The 26,201-nt window shown below is 37.2% G+C and overlaps 1 protein-coding gene across 1 annotated transcript in view; it reads right to left on the reverse strand.

The window, feature by feature from the left end:
- LOC145691115 (uncharacterized) overlaps window positions 1–26,201 on the reverse strand; it is a 465,209-nt gene that overhangs the window by 152,690 nt on the left and 286,318 nt on the right. The window contains exon 4 of the mRNA XM_081766826.1: window positions 1,719–1,874. Within this exon, the coding sequence (XP_081622952.1) occupies window positions 1,719–1,874 (156 nt within the window). The remainder of the gene's footprint in view (window positions 1–1,718; window positions 1,875–26,201) is intronic.

Here is a 26,201-nt window from a genome sequence, read left to right on the forward strand (position 1 = left end):
CTTATTCTCAAAACCTTTCAGTCTATGTTCTTTCCTTAAAGTAAGCGACCATGTTCCGCAACCGTAGAGTACAACTATAATTATCCTCTTATATGTTTTAAGCTCCAAATCATTTGTCAGGTTGTGTGAAAACAAAAGATTTTAAACTGAATAATGACACGAATTCCCTACTTTCAGTTGATTTAATTTCTTTGTGGATATAGTTTTGGTTTGTTAATGTTCACACTAGATGCTTGAAAGTATCCACTTTGTCGAAAGTATTATTTGATAATATGATGTACCCATAATTTGCAGTATTATGGTCACGGTGTACTTGCATGTATTTAGTTTTCTCTGCATTTACTTCTAAACTTATGCTTTACAAGCGTTCAATAAAACCTCTGAATTTCTTTCTATTGTCTTCATATAATCACCTATGAGATTTACATCATCATCCTAACCCATTCCATTCAACTGTAGGCCCTGGTTGCTATCTTTAATTTTCCTTATAGCGTACTATAGAACACAATTGGAATAATAATAGAGACAATACATCTCCTTGTTTCAGGCCATTCTCGGCATCAACGCTCGTGGATAAGTATTTTCCTACGCGAACTTTACTCTGGGATTCATTTACACACATCTTAATAAATTTAACTAGCTTTCCCGGTATTCTAAAGTAGGTAAGAATGTTGTACAATATGTTCCTCCTAACAGAGTTATAGGCCTGCCTGAAATCAGTAAATAGTGCCGGAGTGCTGTATTTCCATTCCTTTTCGAGTATTTAACGAATGGTAAATATCTCATGGATAGTTGATCGATTTCGTCTAAATCGTTTGTTAACATACCAAACATTAAACGTGGATAGATGAGTTTGAACCCTTCTCTACGCCATTCATCCGTTTGTCAATGACTTGTTTTGGCGGGACAGCGATAGAAGACGCATGTCACAATAAGCAGTGCAATAGGTGCTGACTACGTGAGTCCTCCGGGACTCAAACAGCCATTTTTAACGGGTACTCAGCTCCTACAGGATTTTTCTCTTTTCCTTTAGCCAATATTTCTAAACACATTTGCAATGGAAAAATAAAATTTCAATGTTAGAGTCTTGTTCAATAAAAAGTTTATGTGATCGTAGTAAAAATACATAGAGAAATAGATAAGTAAATTTGAAAAATAAAATCCTTAGGTCTTTCATTTCTTTACAGTAGCCTGTGGTTCCTAGAACATCCCCTCACCTTTAGTTTGAAAATCACTGGTCTATTCTATCTGTAAAGAAAATAGAATAGGAGATTCGAGATGCGATTTATCTTAGAAGTAGTGAAGCGTAGGCACTCATTGAAAAAAATAAAAGTCAGTGCCTATGAGAGTGGCTTTCCTTGTTCTCTCTCCCAGGGATTGACCCAGAATTTTCCTCGTGACACACATATTCCCCAATCTTTGCACAGAGTGCTCAGAGGGAAAGAGGGTTAAGACAGAAAGTAAGTTGTTTAAAACTTTAAGGGAAAAATTAAACATTTATAAAAAGGTGTAACTAATATAAAGAATAGTACGTTTTAAGTAGGGCCTACTGGAGAGAGAAATATTGAAGTTTGATGTGTTGGATGGAATTGGAGCAGGTAATACCTTTTAGCGGGGTCAGGGGGGAAGCATGCCAGTGTATGCCATAAGTACCCCCCCCCCTGCTTTACATAAGGACAGTTCGCATGTTTCCTAATATTAACGCAAGTATTACTGACCTCCATTCTCGATGGTTGGTGTAGCCTCGGCTTTGCAGTTTCCGTTGGCAGTGTCTGTGTGGTTGGAGGTAGCAGGGGCGACGGGCTTCTTCTTCGCCAGGTAGCCCTTCTTGAACAACACATCCTGGCGCGGAGTCGTGATCTTCGTGTACTCCTCTGAAACAAACAAACAATACAATTAAATATGAAACAAATCATATACAAAGATGTCAGGGCATAAAGACGTTCACCACTCTATCTTATATCACATCCTTGATCGAAGGTTTTAAGAAGAAAGAAAGTTTATAAAGTTCAAAGTAAAAATGTTTTCTTTTCCAATAATATGAGAAATACGATTAATTTTCATGTTAAAAGAAAAACATTGAACGTTGGGTAGGGTGAGCGCTGAAGTGTTAGAATTTTATCATTTACATCTTTATTCTCTCTTTAGAGAACTCACTGCCTTCAAAAATTCACGCTATAAGTAAATGGTTATAATTCCATGGGTTTCTTTCTATGACACGCTATCTTTCGATTTACAGGTATACTGAAAAAATGGATTAACACGTGTGTACTATTGAAACTAAGTTCGTCTTAAACTTTATAATTTTTTTTCACATTTTCAAAATTGACAATTCCGCTGGAGATTTATGAAGGATAATGAAAGGATTTTTCAAGATATAATCTTGGTCATCATCTGCGGCTGGCAACACAAATTGATTGGAAAACTTGCCTCCTTTCTATAACTCGACAGCAATGACTCGACGCATAGGCGCCGACTATGGGTGCTTTGGGGCTCAAGCATCCATTGTAGGATTTAATATCTGCTCAGCATTCATTGGATTTCTGCGTGGGAACTAACTGACTTATTATGGCCAGTGGAATCGGAAGGTTCAATGCTGCATTCATAAACGCTCTTCACTTATGCCCATCCTTTCTCAACTGGATATAGTTTATACTTTGTATTGTACTCTTATTTCTGCGAGATCCATCTTAATGTCTTTCTTCCAGCTCCAGCTAGATCTTGAGTCCCCTCTTTTCAAATTGGTTAGAGCACGCGCCTTTGGTGTGACAGAGTAGGGTTTGATTGCTGCTGGGAGTTCATGTACTTCGGAACCCACCTTAAATTGTAGGTCCACGTGTTATGTGGCCTCGCTGCTGAAATAGACGTTAAACTCAAAAGTTGGAAGATACGGTGGATCAGTCGTAGAACGGTCATCTCTGGAGCGTGGGGTCTTTGGTTCAATCCTCGACCAAGTAAGTTTGTGCTGGACAACATCATGTCCATGTCTTTTCTTTAGTTCTCCCGTCTCCTACCATCCATATTCCACCAATTCTTCCGTCATCATTAACTTCCTTAATCATCCGTCTCCCTTAGCCAAACGGACATAACTGTGGGACGTTAAACTAAAATATTTCATTTCATTTCATTTCCTTTTCAAACTCAAAGTTCATCTAAGTTTACGTTATTATCTTTTACAAATTCCGTTCCAGTGAAAATTTTGAAAGCATTCTTAGTTTCTTCCATTCTGGCTACATGACCTGCCCACCTGAGCCTCCTATGCCTATTGATTCTAAAATGTTCGGTAAACGATATAAATTATGCAGCTTCCCGTGATGAAGTTTCAGCCATTCCCCATTCCCGTCCCTCTCAAATATTTTCAGTTTGCGTTCTTCCCTCAAAGATCTTCTTCCATGTTTCGCATCCATGCAATATAACAAGCATATTGTCGTTTTATATATTTCAAACTTCAAATTCTTCGATACAGTTATCTAAAACACTGAATAATCTAATATAGAAAGAGTTTGTGTGTCTGTGTGTATGTGTGTGTGTGTCTGTGTGCGGTCTGGGGATCAGACGAGTGGACCGAGAGTTGGCAAATTTTGGTCACGAATACCTTGGTTCTGGGACCAAGATGAAGCGTTTTTTTTTAAATTCGAACCAGGGCGTCTCAGGGGGGGGGGTTACCAGGACATGTAAAAGTAGTAGAAAATGACCGATATTAGTGCCAAGTCCATAGTTTTCGCGGTCGCTGAGATCAATGGTGACACTTTCATTAGCGACGACTTTGAACTTCAGCTGCCATTGTATGCGGGCCGGGGTCACCGGGGGCAGGGGGTTACCGAGACTTGTAAAAATAATCCAAAATGACCAATATTAGTGTCAAATTCATTAGTAAAATAAGTGTTTTTTTTTCTTTCGTTGTTCAGTTTGTTTACACAGATATATTTTATCTGGCCCGTGCGAAGTATGGACATAACAACTAGTAACACAATAATAACAAAATTAAAGTTTCATTATATAAATGAAAAATAGTTCATCCAATGTGAGCTTTAGCAATGAATATTATGTATTTAATTACAGAATGCAATGTTAAAACTCACAAACAACAAAGCAAGTTGTTTCTCAGTTCAGTGCACTATTATTTTTGTTTGAATATTTTAAACACAACACCATTAAATATGCATTATTACGTTAACAGTTTTCTGCATTTTTTTTTGTTTGCGCAATATTTCTAAACACATTTGAAATGGGGAAACAAAATATCAATGTTTACTTTGAGTTTTCTTCAAGACAAAAGTTAAGGTAGTTGTGATTTCAAAAAATAAAAAAATGTAATGCCTTTGCAGTTTTAAAATACTTTCACACAATTCATTTTAATCTCAGTAGGCTGCATTTTCTTGATGACTTTTCATATCTCTTAACGGGAGCTTGCTGGTTTATTGGATGTGTTAAAAATATCAGAATAAGACGTTTTGATACCGAAGTATCAATACCCATTGAGAAAACAAAAAGTCGGAGCCTATCGCTTGACGTCAGAAACTTTGAAATTTTGGGAGCCATAAAGTAACACAATACTATCCTAGCATCTTCATATACGTACGGCAGCTGATCAAGAATGAATCTTTTGAAGTAATGGCGAAAAAAAACTAATCACGAAGTATTAAGAAAGGTTAGGAAAGGGAAACGTTACTGGTTGAAAAGAGGACAACACACTTATGAAGTTATTTCAAATAAATCGTGTGTTATTAGGATCTGATGTGGTGTGGTGTTAGGTGTATGACAAACAGGAATAAGGTCGTAATTTATAAATAAAGAGAGGAATCCAAAATGACAGGACTCAAAATGAAGTTTAAAAGCAAATAAAAAGTTATGAGTTCGTACTGAACACTGCCATAATGATAATGAAGAACATAATATATTAGGGTTCAAAACCGTTTACCAAACACTTGTGAAGGAAAATGTCTTTAGCATAGTTTAAGAGTTGTTAGCAATACTCAATGGAACAAAGTGAATTTACATATTTACATATTTAAGAGAAAATGTACTTCTTAAAATGTGGTAGAAGAGCTCATATGTTTCTAGTAGAAGAGCAATGCCAATAGTTTAACGAAGCAGTGCTGTATAACACCACGTAACGATGCGTCTATTCGTTCCAGATGACAGGAGAAAGAGAGAGAGATCAGAGTGGATAACGAAATATATATAATTTGTAAGGAGATACAAATAGTTATTTTATAGAACGAGATTGATTACGAAGGGAGTGAAAAGAAAAGAAGAGGTTCGGCGAATTGATTAAAAGGGAAGAACAGGAGGTGGATCGTTCTTAACACAGATTCTAATTTCTCAAACACAACGAGAAATTGTTATTATGAGCAGAAAGACTTTATTATATGACTATGCTTAGATACGAATAGCCCTGTGTCCAATGTTGCTATTTCGGGTTCCATAAATAAAATATAGCGGATGTGTAAGACGTAACATTAAATAACTATACTGTATGGCCTATGGGATCCGGAGATCCAATGCCTCGTTTAAGAAAACTTTCCACTGACTCCTATCCTTAGCCAACCGGATCCAGTTTCTACTTTGTATTCTTATTTCTGCGAGATCCATCCTAACATTGTCCTCCCATCTGTGCCTAGGTCTTCCTAATGGACGTTTTTCGATTGGACTTCCAGTTAGAACTTTGAAAGCGTTCCTACTTTCTTCCATCCTGGCTGCATGACCTGCTCACCTGAGCCAGCTAGACTTGATGACCCTAACAATGTTTAGTAAACGATATAAACTATGGAGTTCCTCGTTATGAACTTTCTACCATTTCCCATTCCCTTTCCTTTTGGGTCCAATATTTGTCTCAGGATCTTATTATCAAACACATTAGGCCTTCAGAGTCGTTTTGACTATGATTAGCGTCATACTAAAGGCCTGAATACTGCAGGAAACATATGTTAGTTGAATTTTTTTTAGTATGGCACTAATCACGCGTCAGAACGACTCTGCCTAAGGCCCTTTCAGTCTGCGTTCTTCCCTCAGAGTGAGCCACCATGTTTCGCAATTGTACAGTAGAAAAGACATGATTATCGTTGTAGACCTAACATTGGATTGTACAACATTTTAAATTAACAACGGTTTTAAGCCCCTGAAGAGCTTAACGTCAAATAATGACTGTTTAAACATATTACTCTTGGAGCAATGATTTTGTGGATATATCTAACATGTAAGTCAAAGATGTGCAGTTTATAATATATCTGTAGCTCAATGAAATGAGTATATAAGTAAATGAAGTTACTAGTCAGACGTTTTAAGTGTGTTGTCTTACGTTATTAGTATTGATATATATCCACCACGCAAATAAAAGTTTTCTAGAGTTCACAGAATTATTGTATTCAGGTTTTGACTGATATTAATTAAGTAAACATTGTTAATTAATTTCTATATAGATTTGTATAGAAGCTATGAGAGAACTACGTGAAACAAGGTAAGAAGTTGATTTTCTGTTCCCTCTGGAGTAAAGCTCTTCTATGCCTAATCGTGATTGTGCGGGTGTCCAGTTGAGTATTCGAAAATGAGACATTTCAGTCTAACGTCGCTCGTTTATGTTCTTTAGGCTAAGAAAGACTGATTAAAACAAGTGAATGATGGAAGAATTAGTGGAACGAGAAAGTGAGAGGAGTACCCCGAGGAAACCCTAGGACACAATGTTGTCCACTACAAACTTACTTGGCCGTGGATCGAACCTTGGAGCTCACGCACCAGAGGTGCGCTTTACCACTGAACTACTGTGCCCGCTTTGAATATTCGATTTCGCATTATTATTCAAAATTTGATTTGTTTCTAATTTGATAATTGCAAGAAATTTAGACGTGTGGTGCATTGGGTTCTTGCTTCGTTCTCATCTTGCGCCAAGTGAGCTTAGTGGTGGAAAAACACCGTATGAATGTTTTTTTTTTAATTATCTCGTTTCCTCCCACTTTCTTCATTCCACCATTTTCTTCACATGCACCGATTGTTTCTAGATGGCAGCTAAAGTTGATATAGCTTGATACTAACATCACTTATTAGTGTAGCAATCGATTTAACTGGTTCATGTATTTGTAGAGTAATGCTAATGCTCTCAAGTTAATCTGCGATGTTGAAATATTGTGAAATTTTGATTTTGTATAGCGGCTGAAGGAGTCCCAGGAGGACAACCCATCATATAACATTTTCGCCTTATTTTGGCCTCTGTAGAATAGTGGTCTGTGGCCCGTAGGCGCCACAGAAAGTATTAAAATTTTATGATGCTTTATACCATTTGACTAAATTAGAAGCTCTTATTGTTAACCATTTATTCTGAGTAGGATATTAATTTTGAATATTGGTGCACCATAATACCTTATTTGATTGCATAGAATATTTACATTTTATTTGGATTCCGCATGGTATCTAATTGCTCTCTGTATCGACTGATTGTATCTTGAGGCACGGCCAAAGGAAGTTTTGTTTAGATAAGGAACTCGCTCTCATTTCTGTATGTTAGGTGTTGGAATTAAAGACTGTATCTTCTCATGGCTTCTGATTAACACTACGGCTTGTCACAACCTGCCCTTAAGAGTAGACCAGATTTTCAGACTTTAAAAACAGACACCCCATGAAAAGTTACACTAAAAACCGTGACGTCCTATCAAAATTTCCAGTATGGTCATAGTTATGGACTTGACTTCTGCTCAAATACCAGAAGTAATTGAATAATAGATCAGGACTCGCCAAAAGTGAATAATAAAATTAGAGCTTTCTAAAAAAATATATTTCATTGTCTTCGCGAAAAAGTATTATCCAATCCTTATCCTGATGCTTCTCAATGTGAAGCCACACATAATAATAATAATAATAATAATAATAATAATAATAATAATAATAATAATAATAATAATAATAATAATAATAATAATAATAATAATAATAATAATAATAATAAAAGTTCTGTGCAGAGTACCCCAAGGTATGGATTCGAGTATTTTGGTACACAGAATCCAAATTAAGAAACCCAAGATGATCGAATGTGTCAATTTTGTTTTATGGCCAAAAAACGTATGTGTTGTGTTACGTACCAAAATTCGCTGAAGTTTTTTTCCTATAAAAAAATTTACACGGTCGATCGTCTTGGAGTTTCGAAATTTGGATTTTGCGTAACAAAATACATCGAATCCATACCTTGAGGCAGGCCCGTATCCACGGGGGGGCAAGGGGGTGCCCCCCTGAACTTTGGCTGGCCCCCCTAAAAGCTTCACGGTAGGCTTGCAAATGAACTATAATATGGTGATGAAGTATAATAGGATTGGGTCGGGCCCCCCTAACTTCTACCAGACCACCCCCCTAAATTTTTGGGTTGGCTACGGGCCTGCCTTGAGGTTCGGTGCATATAACTTTTATGTTTTGTGTATGGCTGTGCGACTAGTGAGCAGATTACCATTTAATCGTTCAACGAGTTTATGTATGTCGGTAACTTTGTAATACGAGAAAGGAATGGGACACTAACTTATTCGTGGAATTAAAAAACAAACAGTACAAAGTCAATAATCGCGAAAGAAACAAATGAGGTCTGTGAAGTATAACTTCTTTTCGAGGCTATTTGTTTCCTGCGTTACAAGAAAGTTAAGAACCACTGAAATAGAGAATGAAATGTATCAGCGACCTTTGTAACGAAAGTAAATAACGAAAAGGAGTCGATGAGTAAAAGTCGCATTCTTTGATGCTTTGTGGAAACTCTTAAAAGTGTTAGGTCAGAGACCTTTTCAGTTTTTCAAAGTAAATGAATTACATCACGCCATACATCCATTCCAACTTCATTTAATGTTCAAGATCTATTTCTTCGCCTACCACGACCCCCTCAAAAAGAATATGTTAAAAGCTCTTTAAGTCTACTACATACAACACGGGTTGCAAAGGAAACAACACGAAGCTTAATGATTCAAAAGAAATAGAAATATTATAAAAACATCATTCTCATCATTGCAGAGTAATTGAGGGCTGCCTTTTTATTGTCTGAAGTTTAAATCAGTCTGGGGACTTACCTTTTCTCCTCTTCTTTCATACAAAGACACAGAATTTGAGTTTTAAGCATAAAACGAAAGTGAATATACCTGAATATTAAAATCCAGAGAACACGTCGTCCTATTTCCAAATAGTGCATATTTCTAGAGCTTTTCTATTTCAACTGTGCCCCTGCTGGCGCTGCTGTCGATGTGTGTTTTTCCGTACCTCCCTCGAAAGAGTAGGGACAAGTTGTGACCGAGATTCTTCAATAGTTTGATGCGGATAGGGCTGCCACAATGAATTATTTCACGGACTTCGCTGTGCTCTGTCTTGTTAGCCAATCTAATTAGCCAACGATCTTCACTCGTCGAGACTAAACGACTGAATGACAAATTGGCAACACAGCCAAAGTCATTCATTTCCTTTCCCAAAGCAAAGGGAACGTTTCCTCCGTCAGAGAGCGGCGGGTGTGGGCTGAAGTATGTTTCACATATTTTCCGAGGGCACACTACAAATAAAAAGGCTCTACACCAGAATATACGGTGGTTCAGTGGTACAGAGCGCTCACCTCTGGTGCAAGGGGTTCCTGGTTCGATTCCAAGCTGCATGTGTTTGTGGTAGATAACACTGTGTCCGCGAGTTTTCTCGGCGTTCTCCGTTTCCTCCCACGTTTTCATTCTGCCAATTATTTCACAAACGTCCATCTGTTTTATAGTACAGAGCATAAACTTCGGACTCTCTCCCATTTCTACATGGGTATTACGAAAGAATGATGAAAAACGACTGGTACTTTTGGAAATGTGGGTGTGAAGAAGAGTGGAGAGAATTAGCTATAGGTCGAGCAGAAAACGAATGAGAAGGTGTTATAAATGGCAAATAAGAAAAGAATGATTTTAAATATTATTAACAAGAGGAACAGAAACTGATTGCGATATTAGCTAAGGAGGAACTTAATCATGAGAGAAGTGGATAAACAGAAAAAAATACGTAATTTTCTTAAAAAACGGTTTTCTTTTTCTGTACGATATGTTTTATTTTATTATTTTTAAAACAAGGCATGTCTTTTTTTAAAAAAAATACTTTATTTTTTCAAATATGTTACGAAAAATCTAAAAATCTGAAATTTTGTTCGAACCTGTGAATGTTAACTTTTGTATAGTAGAGCTGTGAACAAAAGTAAAACTCGTTACACACGTTAAGACCTATATCTACCCTAAAACTTAGGAATATATCTAAGTTTAAAAATTATATTGGTTTATACAGAAATATATAAGAGTAACAATGGAATATATTGTATTGGCACACGAGTTGCGTTGCGATGAAAATTTCATCATTGGATTGGATTTAAGTTTGATATCCCGTTCAGCACCGAGGCTATATAAGACGTGGACACACTACTTAACGTGAGATCCGAATCGCAAGAGATCAAACCCGTGTCTCTCGAGCAAAAGGCGAGTACTCTATCCACATAGACACGAGGGAGCTCTAATTTCATCACTTTATGACGCTAAGAGGTGACATAATTTGAGACTCAAACATCGTAACTTAAGGAGAAAAAATAAATTGTAGAAAAGAAAATGTTTGTATCGTTGGTAAGAGAATTGCCTCAGAAGAGCAATCAGTGCTGCGTCCTATTTGACTGGTACTTGTTCTTATGCCAGATCTTGCTTTACGGCAAATTAAACCTTGCTTAATGGCAAACGTATCTTGTCTCCTCTCGTGCAAAACTCTAACAGCAAAGCAACAGTTACAATGATGATGGTGGACAAAATTTAGATAATAGAGAAACATCCCCGTTAATAGCAAATATTTTGTACCACTGAAAACGAAGTCACAATAAGTCCACTAATTGAATAAACAAACCTCTTGTGCGTTGCTCTCTCACTGACCTATCCTTCCATTTTACTGCAGTCAAATTCTCTGCAGGACTATCAGAGGTAAATGACCCTCAATTTGTACGGAGCTTTCTAGCTGCCACTATTTGCTGCATTCTGTCGTACTGAAGAAGCAGTCGTAAATATCCCTGACCTGGGTCTCGATTCAAATTGTTGGCTAAGTTCTGAAGCAGAGACAAATATCAAAATGGTTCAACTACTCTTGCAGGCGGTGTTGAAAGAAGACAGGAACAGCAGAAATCACATATTAGAACCGCTGCCAAACAGGTGCTTTATTTGATGCCAAATTCGATCTGACGACAAATTTAATCAACTTCTTGTTTTCTACAAACACGTAACAATGAATATATATATATATATATATATATATATATATATATATATATATATATATATATATATATATATATATATATATATATATATATATATAATATTAAAAACACCTACATTAATCTGATCCTTAAATTATACGTTAGTATCATTCTAATCAGATTTCTCCATTTCGCTGACAAATTTTAATATATTTATATACTGCGGAAAGAATGAGCACTTCCCACATACACATCGTCTTGAAACGTTACGACCTGGCTATGTTGACAAAAAATGATTGTAGGGTCATTCCACTCTGCTATTATTATTCCAAAGGATTTTCAACACCTCATTACAATTCTTAATTTCACAATGACATTAGTATATATATTCTAGTCTTATGATATCGTCCATATTTTATTTTATCCAACATTTGTAAGATGAACAACTGTAGGAAACTGTAGAATGTTGGTTTCCCCCTACAGTTCTCATTCAGAATGTAATGATCCTTACGGAAAGTGTAACTACCGCTAATTTTCGAGTTTTTCTGTAATATCTTCAAAACAAATAAAAATATTCGAAAAGCAGAAACGTAGTGAAGTAGACAATACGATTTAGCATGTGATACCGTTATCACAACTCATCTATCTGTTTTCGATTTGCAGCTGTAGATAGATTTGTGTGTGGGGGGGGGGGGAGGTTGGTTCTGTGAATAGCTACATACCAAAAGCAGATAAGTGAATTGTGGTGAAAGTATCACGTGCAAAATCGTATTGTCTAGTTCACTACGTTTCTGCTTTTCGAATATTTTTATTTGTTTTGAAGATATTACAGAAAAACTCTAAAATTAGCGGTAGTTTAATTTTGCTGTAGTGAAGACGCTAAAAACAACATTAGGAATAAATATATAACAATTAAAAATACAGAGTTAGCAGCATAAACGATTCATTTGTTTTGAAAAGGCTATAATTTCCAAAAGTATTACGCATACATACATGAAAGATATAAGAAAACAACCACAAACTCACCAAGTTTGTACTGTGTGGCAGCACGAGTTTAGTATCTGTCGAAAATGGAGACAAAGCAAGAAAAAAGACGGCATCTGGACGTGTGTCGTGTCCAAAGAGGCATTTGTAGAGGGTGTATAAACTTTTGAAAATACAGCCTTTTTAAAATGAATGAATCATTTATGCTAACCCTGTATATAAAATCTTAAAAAGTGACTTTTAAGCAATCATTGAGCTTTAATTACTTGTATTTCGAGTCCTCTAGTTAAATCGACAGGTAGACATCACATTTGGTTTCATTCAGTTTTTCTCACCTATATAGGCTACTCCCACAAACCTATTCGAGCGATATTTTGATAACACGACACATTGAATAGTTGTAAACTCGAGTACTTTCTACATACCCATTTCCGATGATAATAATATTAATAATAGTTATGTGAGTCAATAATGAACATTAAGATGTGTACCTTCAACTGGCTGAGGCGAGGTAAATTAATTTTCAAGTAAGTTTTTTTTGTGCGCTTCTTATTCTTTCCAAAATTAAGTACTTCTTTAAAATTATTTTGAGTCTTGTTCCCAAGTCTGCCAGTGCCCCAAAATTGTAAAGAACATTGTTTACTTATCTGTAAGGATTTTCATTAGTAGACTTGCAATAAAACGTTCAGTCGATTTTTTTCTACTGATTTTGAAAGAATTATTCTCAAATAATTTTAGTTGTGCTTCACTAAACTAGAATCCAAAATAGTTCCGTGCTTCCCTTATACGACAGTGATAACCTCTGGACAATTGTTTCCTTTGTTTGTGGGTTACGATGTAACACGGTGTGAAGAGAAGTAAATGCAAATAATTGTTCGTCTGGGCTTGGAGTCCCGTTCTGCTACAGATGCTAACAACCTGTCCAAGAAAGAGCCACACACAGAGAGTGAGTCAAGGGCCACACGCCAGGTGTTGTTCTTCGATCTGCTACAGAAATAACCACTAACAAGATTCCTCATTTCTCCCACACAACAACAAAGAACATTATTGTTTCACGTCTACAAACAATATTTGGATATCTTTGTCTCCAACGTCTGTCTCCTCATATTTCACAATGATTGCAACAGAAGGTGTTTTACTATGCTTTAATGTGTTGGGAATGATGCAATAATTCATCAATTGCAATGGAAATTGTCATTAGCATCATGAACATAACTATGAGGTGAAATGTGACAAAGCGATAAGCCTCCATGAAGTACAACAATCGTCTGCTAAACTCTTTACCTCCACCTCATTTATCCCTTTTTTTCCTTCCACCGATCCTTCAGCATGTTCTAGAGACTGTGATTTCCTTTTAAATATTTTCGTTCTATGCTTCTTCCGCTGTTTAAGTTCTACAATCTATTTATTAGGTGGAGAGAATTACCTGGGTCATGTGGAAAACGAATGAGAGGGTGTTAGAAATGGTAGGGAAGAAAACAACAATTTTAGGTATTATTAAGAAGGGGAGGAGAAACTGGTTGGGACATTGGCTAAGAAGGAACTGTATCAAGAAAGTCCTGCTAGAGGATATGGTGGCAGCAAGAAGAGGGAGGGGGCGAAGGAGGCTACAATTAATGGACGATATCAAAACAGACATGAAGACGAAGAAGAGGTTAGCGAAGACCGTGGAGCAGGGACTTTTATTATTCATTGATCTTAAGGCAAAGGAACATAATCGTCACATGTTAAAGTAGACATTTTATTTCGTTGCTGCGTCTTCAATAACCGTTATGTGTAGTGTTTGCTTAAAATGAAACTATTACAAACATGAGAGCACTTTGGTGTAGAGCAGTGGTCGCCAAACTTATGATGTTTCTCAGCTACTGTACCGTTTTCAAATTCTATGTGAACTACTAACTTTTTTCTACAATAAATCTTGCATTTGTTTATTATCTATAAACTTACATTTCTAGTAAATATGAAATCAAACTATCCAAGTTAGCAAATATCTAATATACACACGAAAAACATAACGTGCACAACGCCATGCGTATACAATCAACTGTGAGATGAAACTGACAATGGCATTTGCGCGGGAGAAACAAGCAATTGTTGTCGTCAGCGCCCCCTGTCGTTAGCGTCAGCTCAGTGAAGGAATCAAGGTTAGCCAACCGCAGTGTTAAGGCGATCTACCGAGAATGTATCCGCGACCTACTAGTAGCTCGCGATCGACGATTTGGCCATCACTGGTGTAGAACATATGCCTCAAACACCTATATGTGATATCCTTCATTTAAGGGGTAATTACGTCTTAAAACAATCGACATCTCATAAATTGCTCCTATCCTTTACCGCTAAGCGTAGGCCTACTCAAAGACACATACCTGATTTTGTTAAAATGGTAATAGTTATGCACGCCCAGCAGCAGGACATGTATCAACTTCTTCCTTTCTTCTAACATACAATAACAATATATGCTCTGTTTTCATTTATCTCTCCTATAAAATTTTGAATTTTACACATAGTGCTGTTTGAAGATGCACCGACGATTTTATTTTCCAAATATTTTTTCCTTCCCCTACTCCCGATCTATTTTTGTTCCATCCAGCTTCCTTATTCTTCTCCATATCCATATTTAAAGGCCTCCAATTGATCTAATTACTTTTGCGTAATATTCGTGTTTATAATACAGCAGAACACACGTCACAAAGTCTTTGATTTGATTAGAAACGGCAAATGTATGTTTAAAGTTTGGAATACGAAAATCCAAAATTCGAATGATGCCAACACTGGAAATCAATGCAGAGAGAGGAGAAATAGAAAGCCCAGGTGTATCAGACGCTGCGATGTTAAGCCTAACGGACAGAAAACATTTGTAACAAATTCTCTACGACAGACCACGAGCGTTTCCTCTTCTAACAGATACTTCTACGGCCAACAAATTAACAAATGTTTGACTAACGCAATGCAGCAAGGAAATTAATTGGAATGTCTAACTACTAAGTGGAATTAGAGATAGTTCATTTTATAGAAGAGGTACGCATTTCACGTCTCTCTACAATGTAAAAAGGAAACGTTCACAGTGGCACTCCACTCGCCTCTTGTACGAGGGATGCCTTGTTCGGTCCCATGCCATGAAGTTTGTGGTGGAGAAGGTTGTTTCTGTTTTTGACGGGGTTCTTTCCTTTCTACCCTCAATCTCATCCCACCATTTTCCAAATTATTCACTTTCAGTAATTAATCGTCTCCTTTAGCTTAAAGGCTATAAACGTGGAAAGTTAAACTATAACTTTAATTCTATTTCATTTTACATTATACGAGAGTAAGTCAAAAATATCCTTAATTTTGACATAACTCTTCTTACATTGTTCAACTGCATTATGTGCTCATTTATTTTATTGTTATTCTGTTGTGGTCATGCTATGAAAGTTTGATCCTAATTTCTCCATTTGTCTTTCTTTTATTGCAGATAAATCATGGCCGCTCCATTAGAAATTTGCACCAAAGACGAAAAACAAGCACTGACTCGCTTTTTGTGATCGAAAGGTGTATGAGGAACCATGACTACTTTCCAGACGATGTGCCACTTTATCAATAGTCATTCGTCTGTCTAACAGAACCATTTAACGTGCACGCTCAGTGTTGTCATCAGTTGTGGCTGTAGATGGTCGTCCGGCTCCTTTCTCGACCGTAACATTTGTTAGACCATTTTTGAATTGTTCAGTCCATTCGTAGACACTGTTCCCGTATTGTGGCGAAAGTCTTTGATTGATTGCAGCCCTTGATACACCTTCCGACCACTCGTTGTTCTTCTTTGGTGCAAACTTCTAATGGAGCAGCCATGATCTATCTGCAATAAAAGAAAGACAAATGGAGAAATTAGGATCAAACTTTGATAGCATGATCACAACACCATAAGAATAAAATAAACGAGGACAGACGTCAGTATGAACAATGTTACAAAAGTTCGTTAAAATTGCGGATATTTTTGACTTACCCTCGTATAATAATAATAATAATAATAATAATAATAATAATAATAATAATAATAATAATAATAATAATAATAATAATAATAATATTATTATTATTATTATTATTATTATTATTATTATTATTATTATTATTATTATTATTATTATTATTATTCAATGTCGATGCACTGCTGACTGAAGGTATCTCCAACTCTTTTCCACACCCATCTATCTTGAGCAGTTTCTTTTCCATGCTTTTTGCTTGCGTCACACCATCGTGCAAGGGTTCATTCAGAGATTAATTCTTGTCTCTTGGTATCCAGTTAACGATTGCTTTCACCAATCGATCGCTTCTTGCAAAATATAGAATCCACTCCTACACTTTAGTCTTATATATTCATGGCAAAATCGAATGAGACATATTAGGAAAATGTTGTATCGTGCATTGTCATCTGTGAAATGCAGTTCTATTTGCCAACTAACTAACTCTATGGCTTGTGCAATCTGGAAGTTGAATGCCACATACACAAAAACTCTTCACTGACTTCTGTCCTTAGTCAACTGAATCCAGTTTCTACTTTGTATTCCTATTTCTGCAAGATCCATTTTAATATTGACTTTCCATCTGCACCTAGGTCTTCCTAATGGACGTTTTCCAATTGCATTTCTAGTCAAATAAATAAACAAGTTAAGTAAATAAATAAATACGCACACAACAAGGAATATACTGTAAGTATTTACATTTAAATAGGAAACGTAAATAAACAGGATAACCAAAAAAAGATTATGGATAATTTATTGCGTTCTAATCCTATTTCATGCCCCAAGTCCTTCTCTACTGTATTATGGGTAGAGTCACTAACTACGTCGAAAATCAACTCTGAGAAAGCCGTTTTAGAGATTTATATATTCTGTATAGCATGGTTCCGTTTCATATAACCTGGGCGCTGAAAAGGCGACGTAAAATTTGAATAAAATCAATTACGTATTTGCTGAATGTTCAATACATGCGATAGTCCAATTCTGTAACACACGTGGAATATAAGGGATATTGTATTGTATGGTTCGGAGACTTGGACGTACAGAAGTTAGATAGAGAGCTTCGAAATGTAGTCGTCGAGGGAAATGGAGAAGATAAAATGGACGGAAAGGGTAGCAAACAAAGATGTTTTAAAACTGGTAGGAGAAAAGGGGGACGCTTTTAGCCAGTATAGTTCGTAGGAAGGCCAATTGGATTGGCGAAGAAATTGTCTTCTTTATAACGACATAAAGAAAAAGATAGAAGGAAAATGAAGAAGAAGAAGAAGAAGAACATAACTGATTCATGATTTAAAAAAAAAAAAACAGAAGAAAATTCTGGGGTTAAAAGAGGAAGCAGAAAATCGAGAAACGTACATTGTGAGCTAGTGGTCTACTATGCCACGCTTAATTGCATGCATGGAGAGCATGCCCGCGACCGTTCGGTCTATTTAATGGACGGGTTCCGCCAAACAAGGCACCCCGCCCGTAGTTGCACAATATACGCTATTGCTCGTGCACGAAGTGCACCGTCAAGATTTGTCCCCTAACCTTGACACCTAAGTGTGTCACCCCCATTCACTGAGGGAGTGGGATACGCCCACTGCGCGGCCAGACCGAAGTCCTGAGTGCCTACCAGTAGACCTACTGGTTGAGGCAGACTGCTAGCGAGTCAGTCCTACCATGCTCTGCAGGCATGGCGCCCGAGCGTTATAAGGCAAGCTCACCTCCCGCCCGTGTTCACCGTTACCCAGATTCCTGGGATTGGCTCCCACAAGCTACCGAATCCCACGGTATGACCACAGCCCGGCAGAGTCCAACCCAATCCGGGGCCCCAGGCAACGCCCGAGGGGGCTTAGTAGAAAAAACGTTTCCAAAGTCGAAAAAAATCTCATTAGTCTCACGTTTACTAAAAAGTTTTTTTTTTTTTTCGAAAAGTACGCCGCTACTTTGTTTTAGAGAAGTCCGAATAGTATTTGCCCGAAGTCGTCCGAAATTGTCTTCCTTTTAAAAATTAAGAAAAGAAAAGGCAAACTAACAGATCTTTGAGAAAACCGAATAGACCGAGAATTCTGCTTACTTTGCAGTCAAGTTAACATCTTAAATAACTGTTGGAAATACTGCGCAGTCTTTGTAAAGCAACAGAACCTTCGTTTATTGAGTGTGGCAACGATAATTGAGGAGGAAGTAAAAAGTATTTTCATAGCTGCTGTCATAAACACGTCCTTATTTTCAAAACTGACTTTTAAATAAGAAGCCGATGGATATATGAATATAGATGTTCGTCTTTCAGCACTAAAAGACGATAATGTCTCTTTTTATATGGAGTTTGAAAGGAACAGAGCGTTTCACCATCCATCGCACATCAGCATTAGGCTTTCGGAATTTCTAATGCTCGTGTGTCTTAATATCTTCCCTTCATTTGCATTTCGTCTGGCACGAGCTGTCTGTTCTTCCTCTGTCTCAAATGCAATTTAACCTAACCTAACTGAACAAACACTAATGAGTGCAACAAAAAATAAAACTTTTAAAATAGTGAAATACCTTTAAAGAATTTAACCTTTAAAAAAATTATGGTGGTCAAGAACGGAAAGCAAGCTTGTCTCGGGATTCTGACATTCTCACATGGGTTAGTGGGCAACCACGTAGCCAATATTTCGTAAGGGGGGGATCCGTGACATGAAATACTGTGCTTATCACACCAGGGGCTCTCACAACATATGAGGCTTTGTTAGGACAATAAAATGAGGATATGTTAATAAGTATTTTAATAACAAACTATGAATAGATCGACAGCAAAAGAATATAAAAATGTATTGAAAAAGCACGTTCCTTTCTCTATTCACTGAAAACGATTTCTCTCTACATTATTCCGTTTCCTCCTTCCAGATTTTCATTCCACCATTTTTTCATAACTATTCCCTTTGATAAATCATGTATTATGTAAAGGGAAAAAATCGTGGGATGTAAAGCTAAAAATTTTATTATACTGTTGTATTTCATGGAAAGATTAGCATTTTGCATCCTGGGCATTATACTAACACGCTAATCTCAGTAGCACTGCGGGTAGTCTATCAATCAATAGCCATAACTACTTGCATAGGAGCACATGGGACCAACTGCACAGATCACCTCTTTCAACGAACTCAAATCCTAACATAGAGGTTCAGTTGTAGAGCGTTCACCTGTAGTGCATCGGGTCCTTGGTTTGATCGCGGCTCGTGCCAAGTGAACTTTGTAGTGGACAAACATTGTGTGTGGGTTTTTTTTCGGGCTTCTACCGTTTCCTCTCACTTTCTTCATTCCATCATTTCATTCACTTCTCGGTATCACCATCTCCTTTAGATGGTGTAGATACAAGTCTTCCGCAATGTAGAGTTGCCTGCGAATGGCGTGGATTCCATGGGATCTGGTTGTGGATGACGTAAATACGCTCTCAGATATTTTTTTTTCTTCAGCATTTCGCTACTGATCGCAGTAGTAGAGTCCTGTTACTCCAATAAATACAATCAAAAAAAAATCCAACTTTTCTATTTTAAAAATTACGTCTATTTTCAAAGGGATTAGGGATTAGGAATAAGGTTTCTAAGCTTTCGGTATCTACGGCCATATGAGGGATGACGTCCCTCGGGGGTCACACTATCCGGGGAAAGGGAATGAAGAAAGGAAGCGATCTGGGAATTGTTTGTTAGGTACCATCCCGGCACTTGAGTGGTGTGAATGAGGAAAACCCAGGAAAACCTCAATCAGTATGACTGACCTGAAGAAGCTTTTACACTTTTTCGACCGAGTGTCCCCACCGGGAATCAAACCTGAGACCGCTCGCACCCAAGACGAGAACATTAGCGATTACGCAACAAGGGGCCAATACTTCTATTTTCAAAGAAACATTTTACGAAACAACCTTACTTTTAAAAAGCCACTTCAGCCCAAAAATTCCATGCATTTGGTGAAAAATTTATGATTTTTACCCGTATGATGCTACTACTGTAAGTTTGTTAGTGGAAAAGAATTCCCTTGTATATTTCAACATCATGGATGTTGCCGTGTTCAATCTTCTGTTCAATAATAAGAATAAAATTCTCAACTCATCTTTAGTAGCGTCGTTCAGCTTTTCCTTTGGGGTGGGCAACACTCTCCAATGGCATAAAACTATTGAATATTGATTAAAATGTATATATGTGTGAAACTCAGGGCTGGGGGCAATTGCCCCACCTAACCCTAATTGATCCATTTGATCATCTCCTGCACAATGAAAACTTTCTCCTGAAATGTAAAATACTGACATCTAACGTCGTATAAAGCAAATACTGTTGCGAAGGTGTCCACTGAAGTAATTATCGCGTGCGGTCTCTGCGTAGATGAAACGTCACCCAATTGCGTAAAGATCTCACGGTAGCTTCTGACGTCACAGCGTCGATAACGAATCCATTATGATTATTAGAAGCTGGGAAGGAAATGCACTTTACCCACGATGGATGAATTTCTCACAATTCCACGTCTCGTTAGAAGGACACGAGTGGCTGCTATTTTTAAAGTGTTGGTACCCGTTGACTTCTCTTAGCATGACGGAAGCAAATTCTATTCATAAATTCCTTAGGAGAAGGAACCGTTTACTCTAACCATTTAAGATATACGTCTTTATGCGTTCGTCGCTTCGATTCACAATGACGTAGAGAAGTGAAGGCCGTAGCTGGCATTGTTCGCTTAAATTATCAATTTTCAACTGATGTACTGCGAAGAACTCTCTCCTTTCACGGGATAATATAAGTGTTAGGAAATCAAGAACGAAGTATGTACTTTTCTAATATGAAAAATGTTTCAGGAAATTTAAATTTGAAGAGAAGAGACAGAATGATCAATACTATGCATAAAAAAGCATGATCAAAAACACGGGCGGAGCGTTCTCCTACACATCCCTATCTCACGACCTCAATTTCCTTTTCAGAATCTCACAAGATGTCAATTCTTGTCTGATTGCACCCAACTTTTTTCCCTATTGAGACTTCGAGACTATTTTTGTCAGTGCAAAATACCAGACAGTAAAGTAACATCATTTGCATGAAAACTTCCCCAACATTTGTGGGTGTCTTGTAGGGGCGGATCTACCCCGGGGGCCAGGGGAGCATAAGCCCTTCAGTTTTCTTGACTGACAAAAATAATTTAAGCTATGATTTATATATTTTTGAAAGTTTAAAGTAAACTCATGATAGTTTGGGTTCTGGCTGCCCCCTTAATTTTTACCTTCTAGATAAGCCGTAAATTCAGAAGTTCCCATTCAGAATGATATTAACCTAATATTTTTGCTTTGATAGAAAATTGGAATTCATTAATATAATTCTTATCTTCTTCCCCTCCTTCTTTCTCCTTTCACTATAGGATCTTTCACAATACAATTTCATGTCAAAATAGAGCCGCATCGGTTTCCACTTCTCTTCTTAATTACTAGTGTTTTTAATTTCTTTACTTATTTCAAACTTTTTTTTTTTTTTTTGGTTCTACCGAGCTTATCTTTCTCTTCCCCGTATCTACATTCCGAAATCTTTCTCTTCGCCTTTCGTAATGCTTATACTTCTGTTCCGAATATAGCTTAACGAGTGATCAAATGAAGCCCATGCGTAACACTTGTAGCAGCAGTTCACGACATGGGATTGTATTGCTGTAGTAGTACCGAGTGGTATGTAATGGCATTAGTGTAGTAATCATTGTGAAACGTATGCTGTCTTTCAGGAATGAGGTTTGGATCGTGCCATTCATTATGCCAAATCCATCCGAGTCGCCCAACAACCGATTGATTTCTACCTGGACGAAATTCGTGGGCTAACGGTACAGTGGAACAAGTGCCTGAACGCCTACGGGGACTACTTCTGCAAAGCAAATAGCATGACACAATCACCATATATGAATGTGTCTGCTGTACATGTCTTGATACAATTCACCTGCTGATAGTGGACATACGGATTTCAAACTAGTTTCATTTGATCCCTTTTTTAAACATATATAGGATGTTAGTAAACTATATCGACAAACTGAAAGAGTGATGTAGACTTATGGGCAAAAATTTATATTTTTATAGCTAGGGCTATCTAAAGGCGTAGGGAAACGTGTATTGCAACACGCGTTATTATAACTGTGAGGAACCGTGAAGTAGCAGTGTTTATCAGCGTAAAGGAAGTCACAGATACGCCACCAAAAACGAAGATAAAAAATTACATATTTCAGTGATATGCAATACGTGTCCAAGATATTTCCTGCAACATATATTTTCCAGACATGCTGCAAACAGAATTCTCAGATATGGTCTTAATTATATTTTTAGGCCTACACGTACTGGCCGGGTTCACGCTCACTGAACTATAATTTCTTGGGTTTTCCTTGTTCACACCAGACAAATACAGGGATGGTATCTACCATACGAGTCCCAATCTGCTTCCTTGATTTCCTTATTTCTTTTTTCCTTCCCAACTTTTCTGGATAGTGTACTCACCGAGAGACCCCATCTCTCATATATGACGGGCTTAAGGCGTACATGCCGGTAATACCAAGAAATATGTATACATAAATAAATGAGAAAATATGTAAAGCCTAGAGTATTACTCTTGTTTAAGCTATTCCGAACACATATGCTTCCCAGAAGTTAAAATATTTGAAGCTGATAAGATACAAGGTGTGATCAAAAAAATACAGTGAATGATTTTTTCTTTTACAGTAACTGCTGACGCTACAATCATTTGATGCAATTTGTCCAATAGTCTGATCCCTAGAGACAGGCAGCGTCAAGTTGGAACACGTTCTGACTTGTCAGTCAGCTTGTAGAGCCGCTAGAGTGGGGTTGACTTTGCCGTGTCTGTCGCGCATCATGGGTTTCGAACAAAGCGTCAACATTAAGTTCTGTTTCAAGTTGAAAAAAAAAAAAAAAAAAAGCCAAAGAAACTGATGAAATGTTGAAATGCTGTAACTCTGAAGACTATTTACAAATGGTTTGAGCAATTCAAAAGTGGCAAGGAGTCGGTTGAAAACAAGCAACGATCGAGACGTCCCTTGACTCAAAGACAGATTAAAACGTGCAAAATGTGGCACAAATGATTTGTTCAAACTGCCGAATGCCTATTCGAGAGCTTTCTAAAGAACATCTCGTATGAGTCCGTGAAAAGCACCTTATTCGCCGATTAAATTGGCAAATGGCTTCCTTCTACACCACGAAAACGCGTCTACCACACCTTGCTTTCGATCCGCGAGTTTAGGCCGGAAAGTGGTCCTATCTGTCCACATCTGCCTTACACACCAGATTTGATATCATGCGACTTCTGGCTCTTCCTAAAAATTAAAACAATGCTTAAAGGAAAACGTTTTGACGCCATTCCTAACATTGAGAGGGCCACGACAGAACAGCTGAACGCCCTTCCAAAAGAAACCTTCCCGAAATGCTTGCAGTCATGGATTCAATGTTGGGATAAGAGCATTGGTATTGTCTGTTCACTCTAGGATGGAAGATTGTTTACAAACAACAATTGTAGTGCGAGCGTCAAAACCTTGCTTCTCACCCCTACATGGTTAATTCATGGTTGCCAGGCACATGAATCTCCGAACCGAATGTACCTACTTCTGCACAGTCATGGACCAAGTGCTATTACTACATAAATTGCTGCTTTTGAGATGACTGAGATATTAACGTTATGAAAAATTGAGTTAGTTATTATGTAATACAATCTTACATATAATGCACACTCAATTTTGTACAAGTGTTCTTGTTCGAAAGTGTGCGAAAACCTTGTACGCCTGGCAATATTGGAAGATGGCAGTTTGTGTTGTAAACAATAAACAGAGGTAGCGAAGACCGTTATAACACAACCAGCGAACGAGTGCGGGCGGCCGGTTTTGGAACTAAAATGCAAGCAGCAGTGTTTCTAACCGGACTACTTGTAATGAATCTATCACAGTTCTGTAATCAATCTATCACAGTTCTGTAATCAGTTCTTTCTGTCTTGTTCGTAATAAACCACTTCACGCATATGCTCAAGTCAGGGGCGGAGCGATCGGGGTCTTGAGTAAGAAAATTCTTTTGCGTTGACATCATATTCAGATGTACTTCAAAAGTTTGGTGAGAGAGAGAACTGATAATCTTTCACCGCCACACTCCTAACAGTCTCCCCAGGGGTCCTGGGTCCACCCCTGATTGAGATGGTACATAAAGATAATTTTGTCTAATCTCTGTTATTATTTAGCATGGTTTAGTAATTTAAAAAAAGATATTTCTGCCACATTTTGAAAACTTTCAAATAAAGTTTACAAAATGTGGCAGAAATATCTTTTTTTAAATTACTAAACCATGCTAAATAATGACAGAGATTAGACAAAATTATCTTTATGTACCATCTCAATCAGGGGTGGACCCAGGACCCCTGGGGAGACGGTTAGAAGTGTTGCATTGACGGCGGAAGGGGAGCGATTAAAATGGGGTGCCTGATAATTGAAGGTTCCTTATAACTCCAGTAAAATTCAGACAAAATCTCTGAATTAACTAAAAAAGAAAACATACAAAATACATTTTCAGGGTAACTCTTACAGCCATTACGTTATTCTAAGATTAATGTTACTTCTGAAATTGATTAGAGCGAATATGTATTTGAATAACAAAACCACTTTCATAAGTTTTTCAAAGTATCAAGTTTGAAATGAACGAAGTTTGTCTTCCATTGTTATCTCATTGCTCAAAGATACCGGTGATGAAGTAATTGGCTGGAAATCAATCGGCCGTTTCTTACGTCAATTTATAAAGAAGATGAGTGCCAATGTTAGATATGTCAGTTCAGTATTTTAAAAAAAGCCACCCAACCTCTTGCAACCATGCGTAGCGCATTTTAATACTTACACTTGAAATAAAAATACAACTGAATAAAGACTTTGCCTTTGAATTTCATATGTGAATAACAATATAGGACTTTTCAGATAGAGGACAGGGAGGAGCAGGTTTTATTAAACAAGACCGTACATCTGATATGTTTGAACTATAGGCAACTTGTGTTAAATGGCTAAACTCAGTCCTCTGAAGTCAATCGACTAGGCTCCCAAGTTTCAAAATTATATTGTGTGTGAAAACAGTTAGTAGATTTAATTCTTTGTCACCTGATAGCTAAAACCTGAGAGAAATTCAGAGTTAGTCCAGAGGTAATTTCTTTCCTCATAAATAAAATTTATTGTGTGCTGAAGCAATGATACTTACTCTTACACTACCCATACGCTGATGTTTTATCAATACTTTTATTCGAACTCTACCAAAGGGCTGGATTTCTATAATGATCCTAAAAGAAGGGTGCACTGAACCAAATTGTACAAATCAATCCCTAAAGGCAAGCTATCCAATCCCATAAATCTTTAAAAATGAAGGAAAAATTTCTTCACCTCCTTTTCCCCCCAAGGGTTCACATTTCTCGAACAAAAAAACGAAATTTCTTTATTTTAACGTCCCATGATTATGTTGTTTATGCTAGAGGAGAAAGATGATTAATGTAAGTGAAGGATTGTAAAATTAAATCTTGTTCTCTCAATGGGAATCAAACTCGGAACCACATACAATAAAAGCACATGCGCTGGCCAATAGACCAGCGGAAAGGACTTTCACAGTTCTCGAGAGGAAACGTTTCGAGATTCCTCCCTGGCTAAAACTCGAAAAAATAATTTATTTGTCAATCGATAAACATACACTTAAACAGCAGCATCATGAGCCTTTTGATATAAACTTACAGTTACAAGATATTGCGTAAAACTCTAAGCTATCAACCCAAAATTAATCTTTTAGTCACTGACATTGTCATTCCTGCGTTTTACAGGCTGTTACTGTTTTATAATGAAATCGAATAAAACGTAATCAATTTTTATACAATCTGCTTAATACACGGTAGAAGCTCACTGAATTGTCAACTGTGCTATGTTGTTCTTAAATTGGTAATTTCCATTCATAAATCATTATTTACAATACATCTGCATTACTTCAGGAATGGTTCACTACAATACATACATAAGTTACGGCGTTTTTT

This window comes from Thermobia domestica, chromosome 7 (assembly GCF_964235325.1).
Source record: "Thermobia domestica chromosome 7, izTheDome1.hap1.1, whole genome shotgun sequence".
In the NCBI taxonomy this organism is placed as follows: Eukaryota; Metazoa; Arthropoda; class Insecta; order Zygentoma; family Lepismatidae; genus Thermobia; species Thermobia domestica.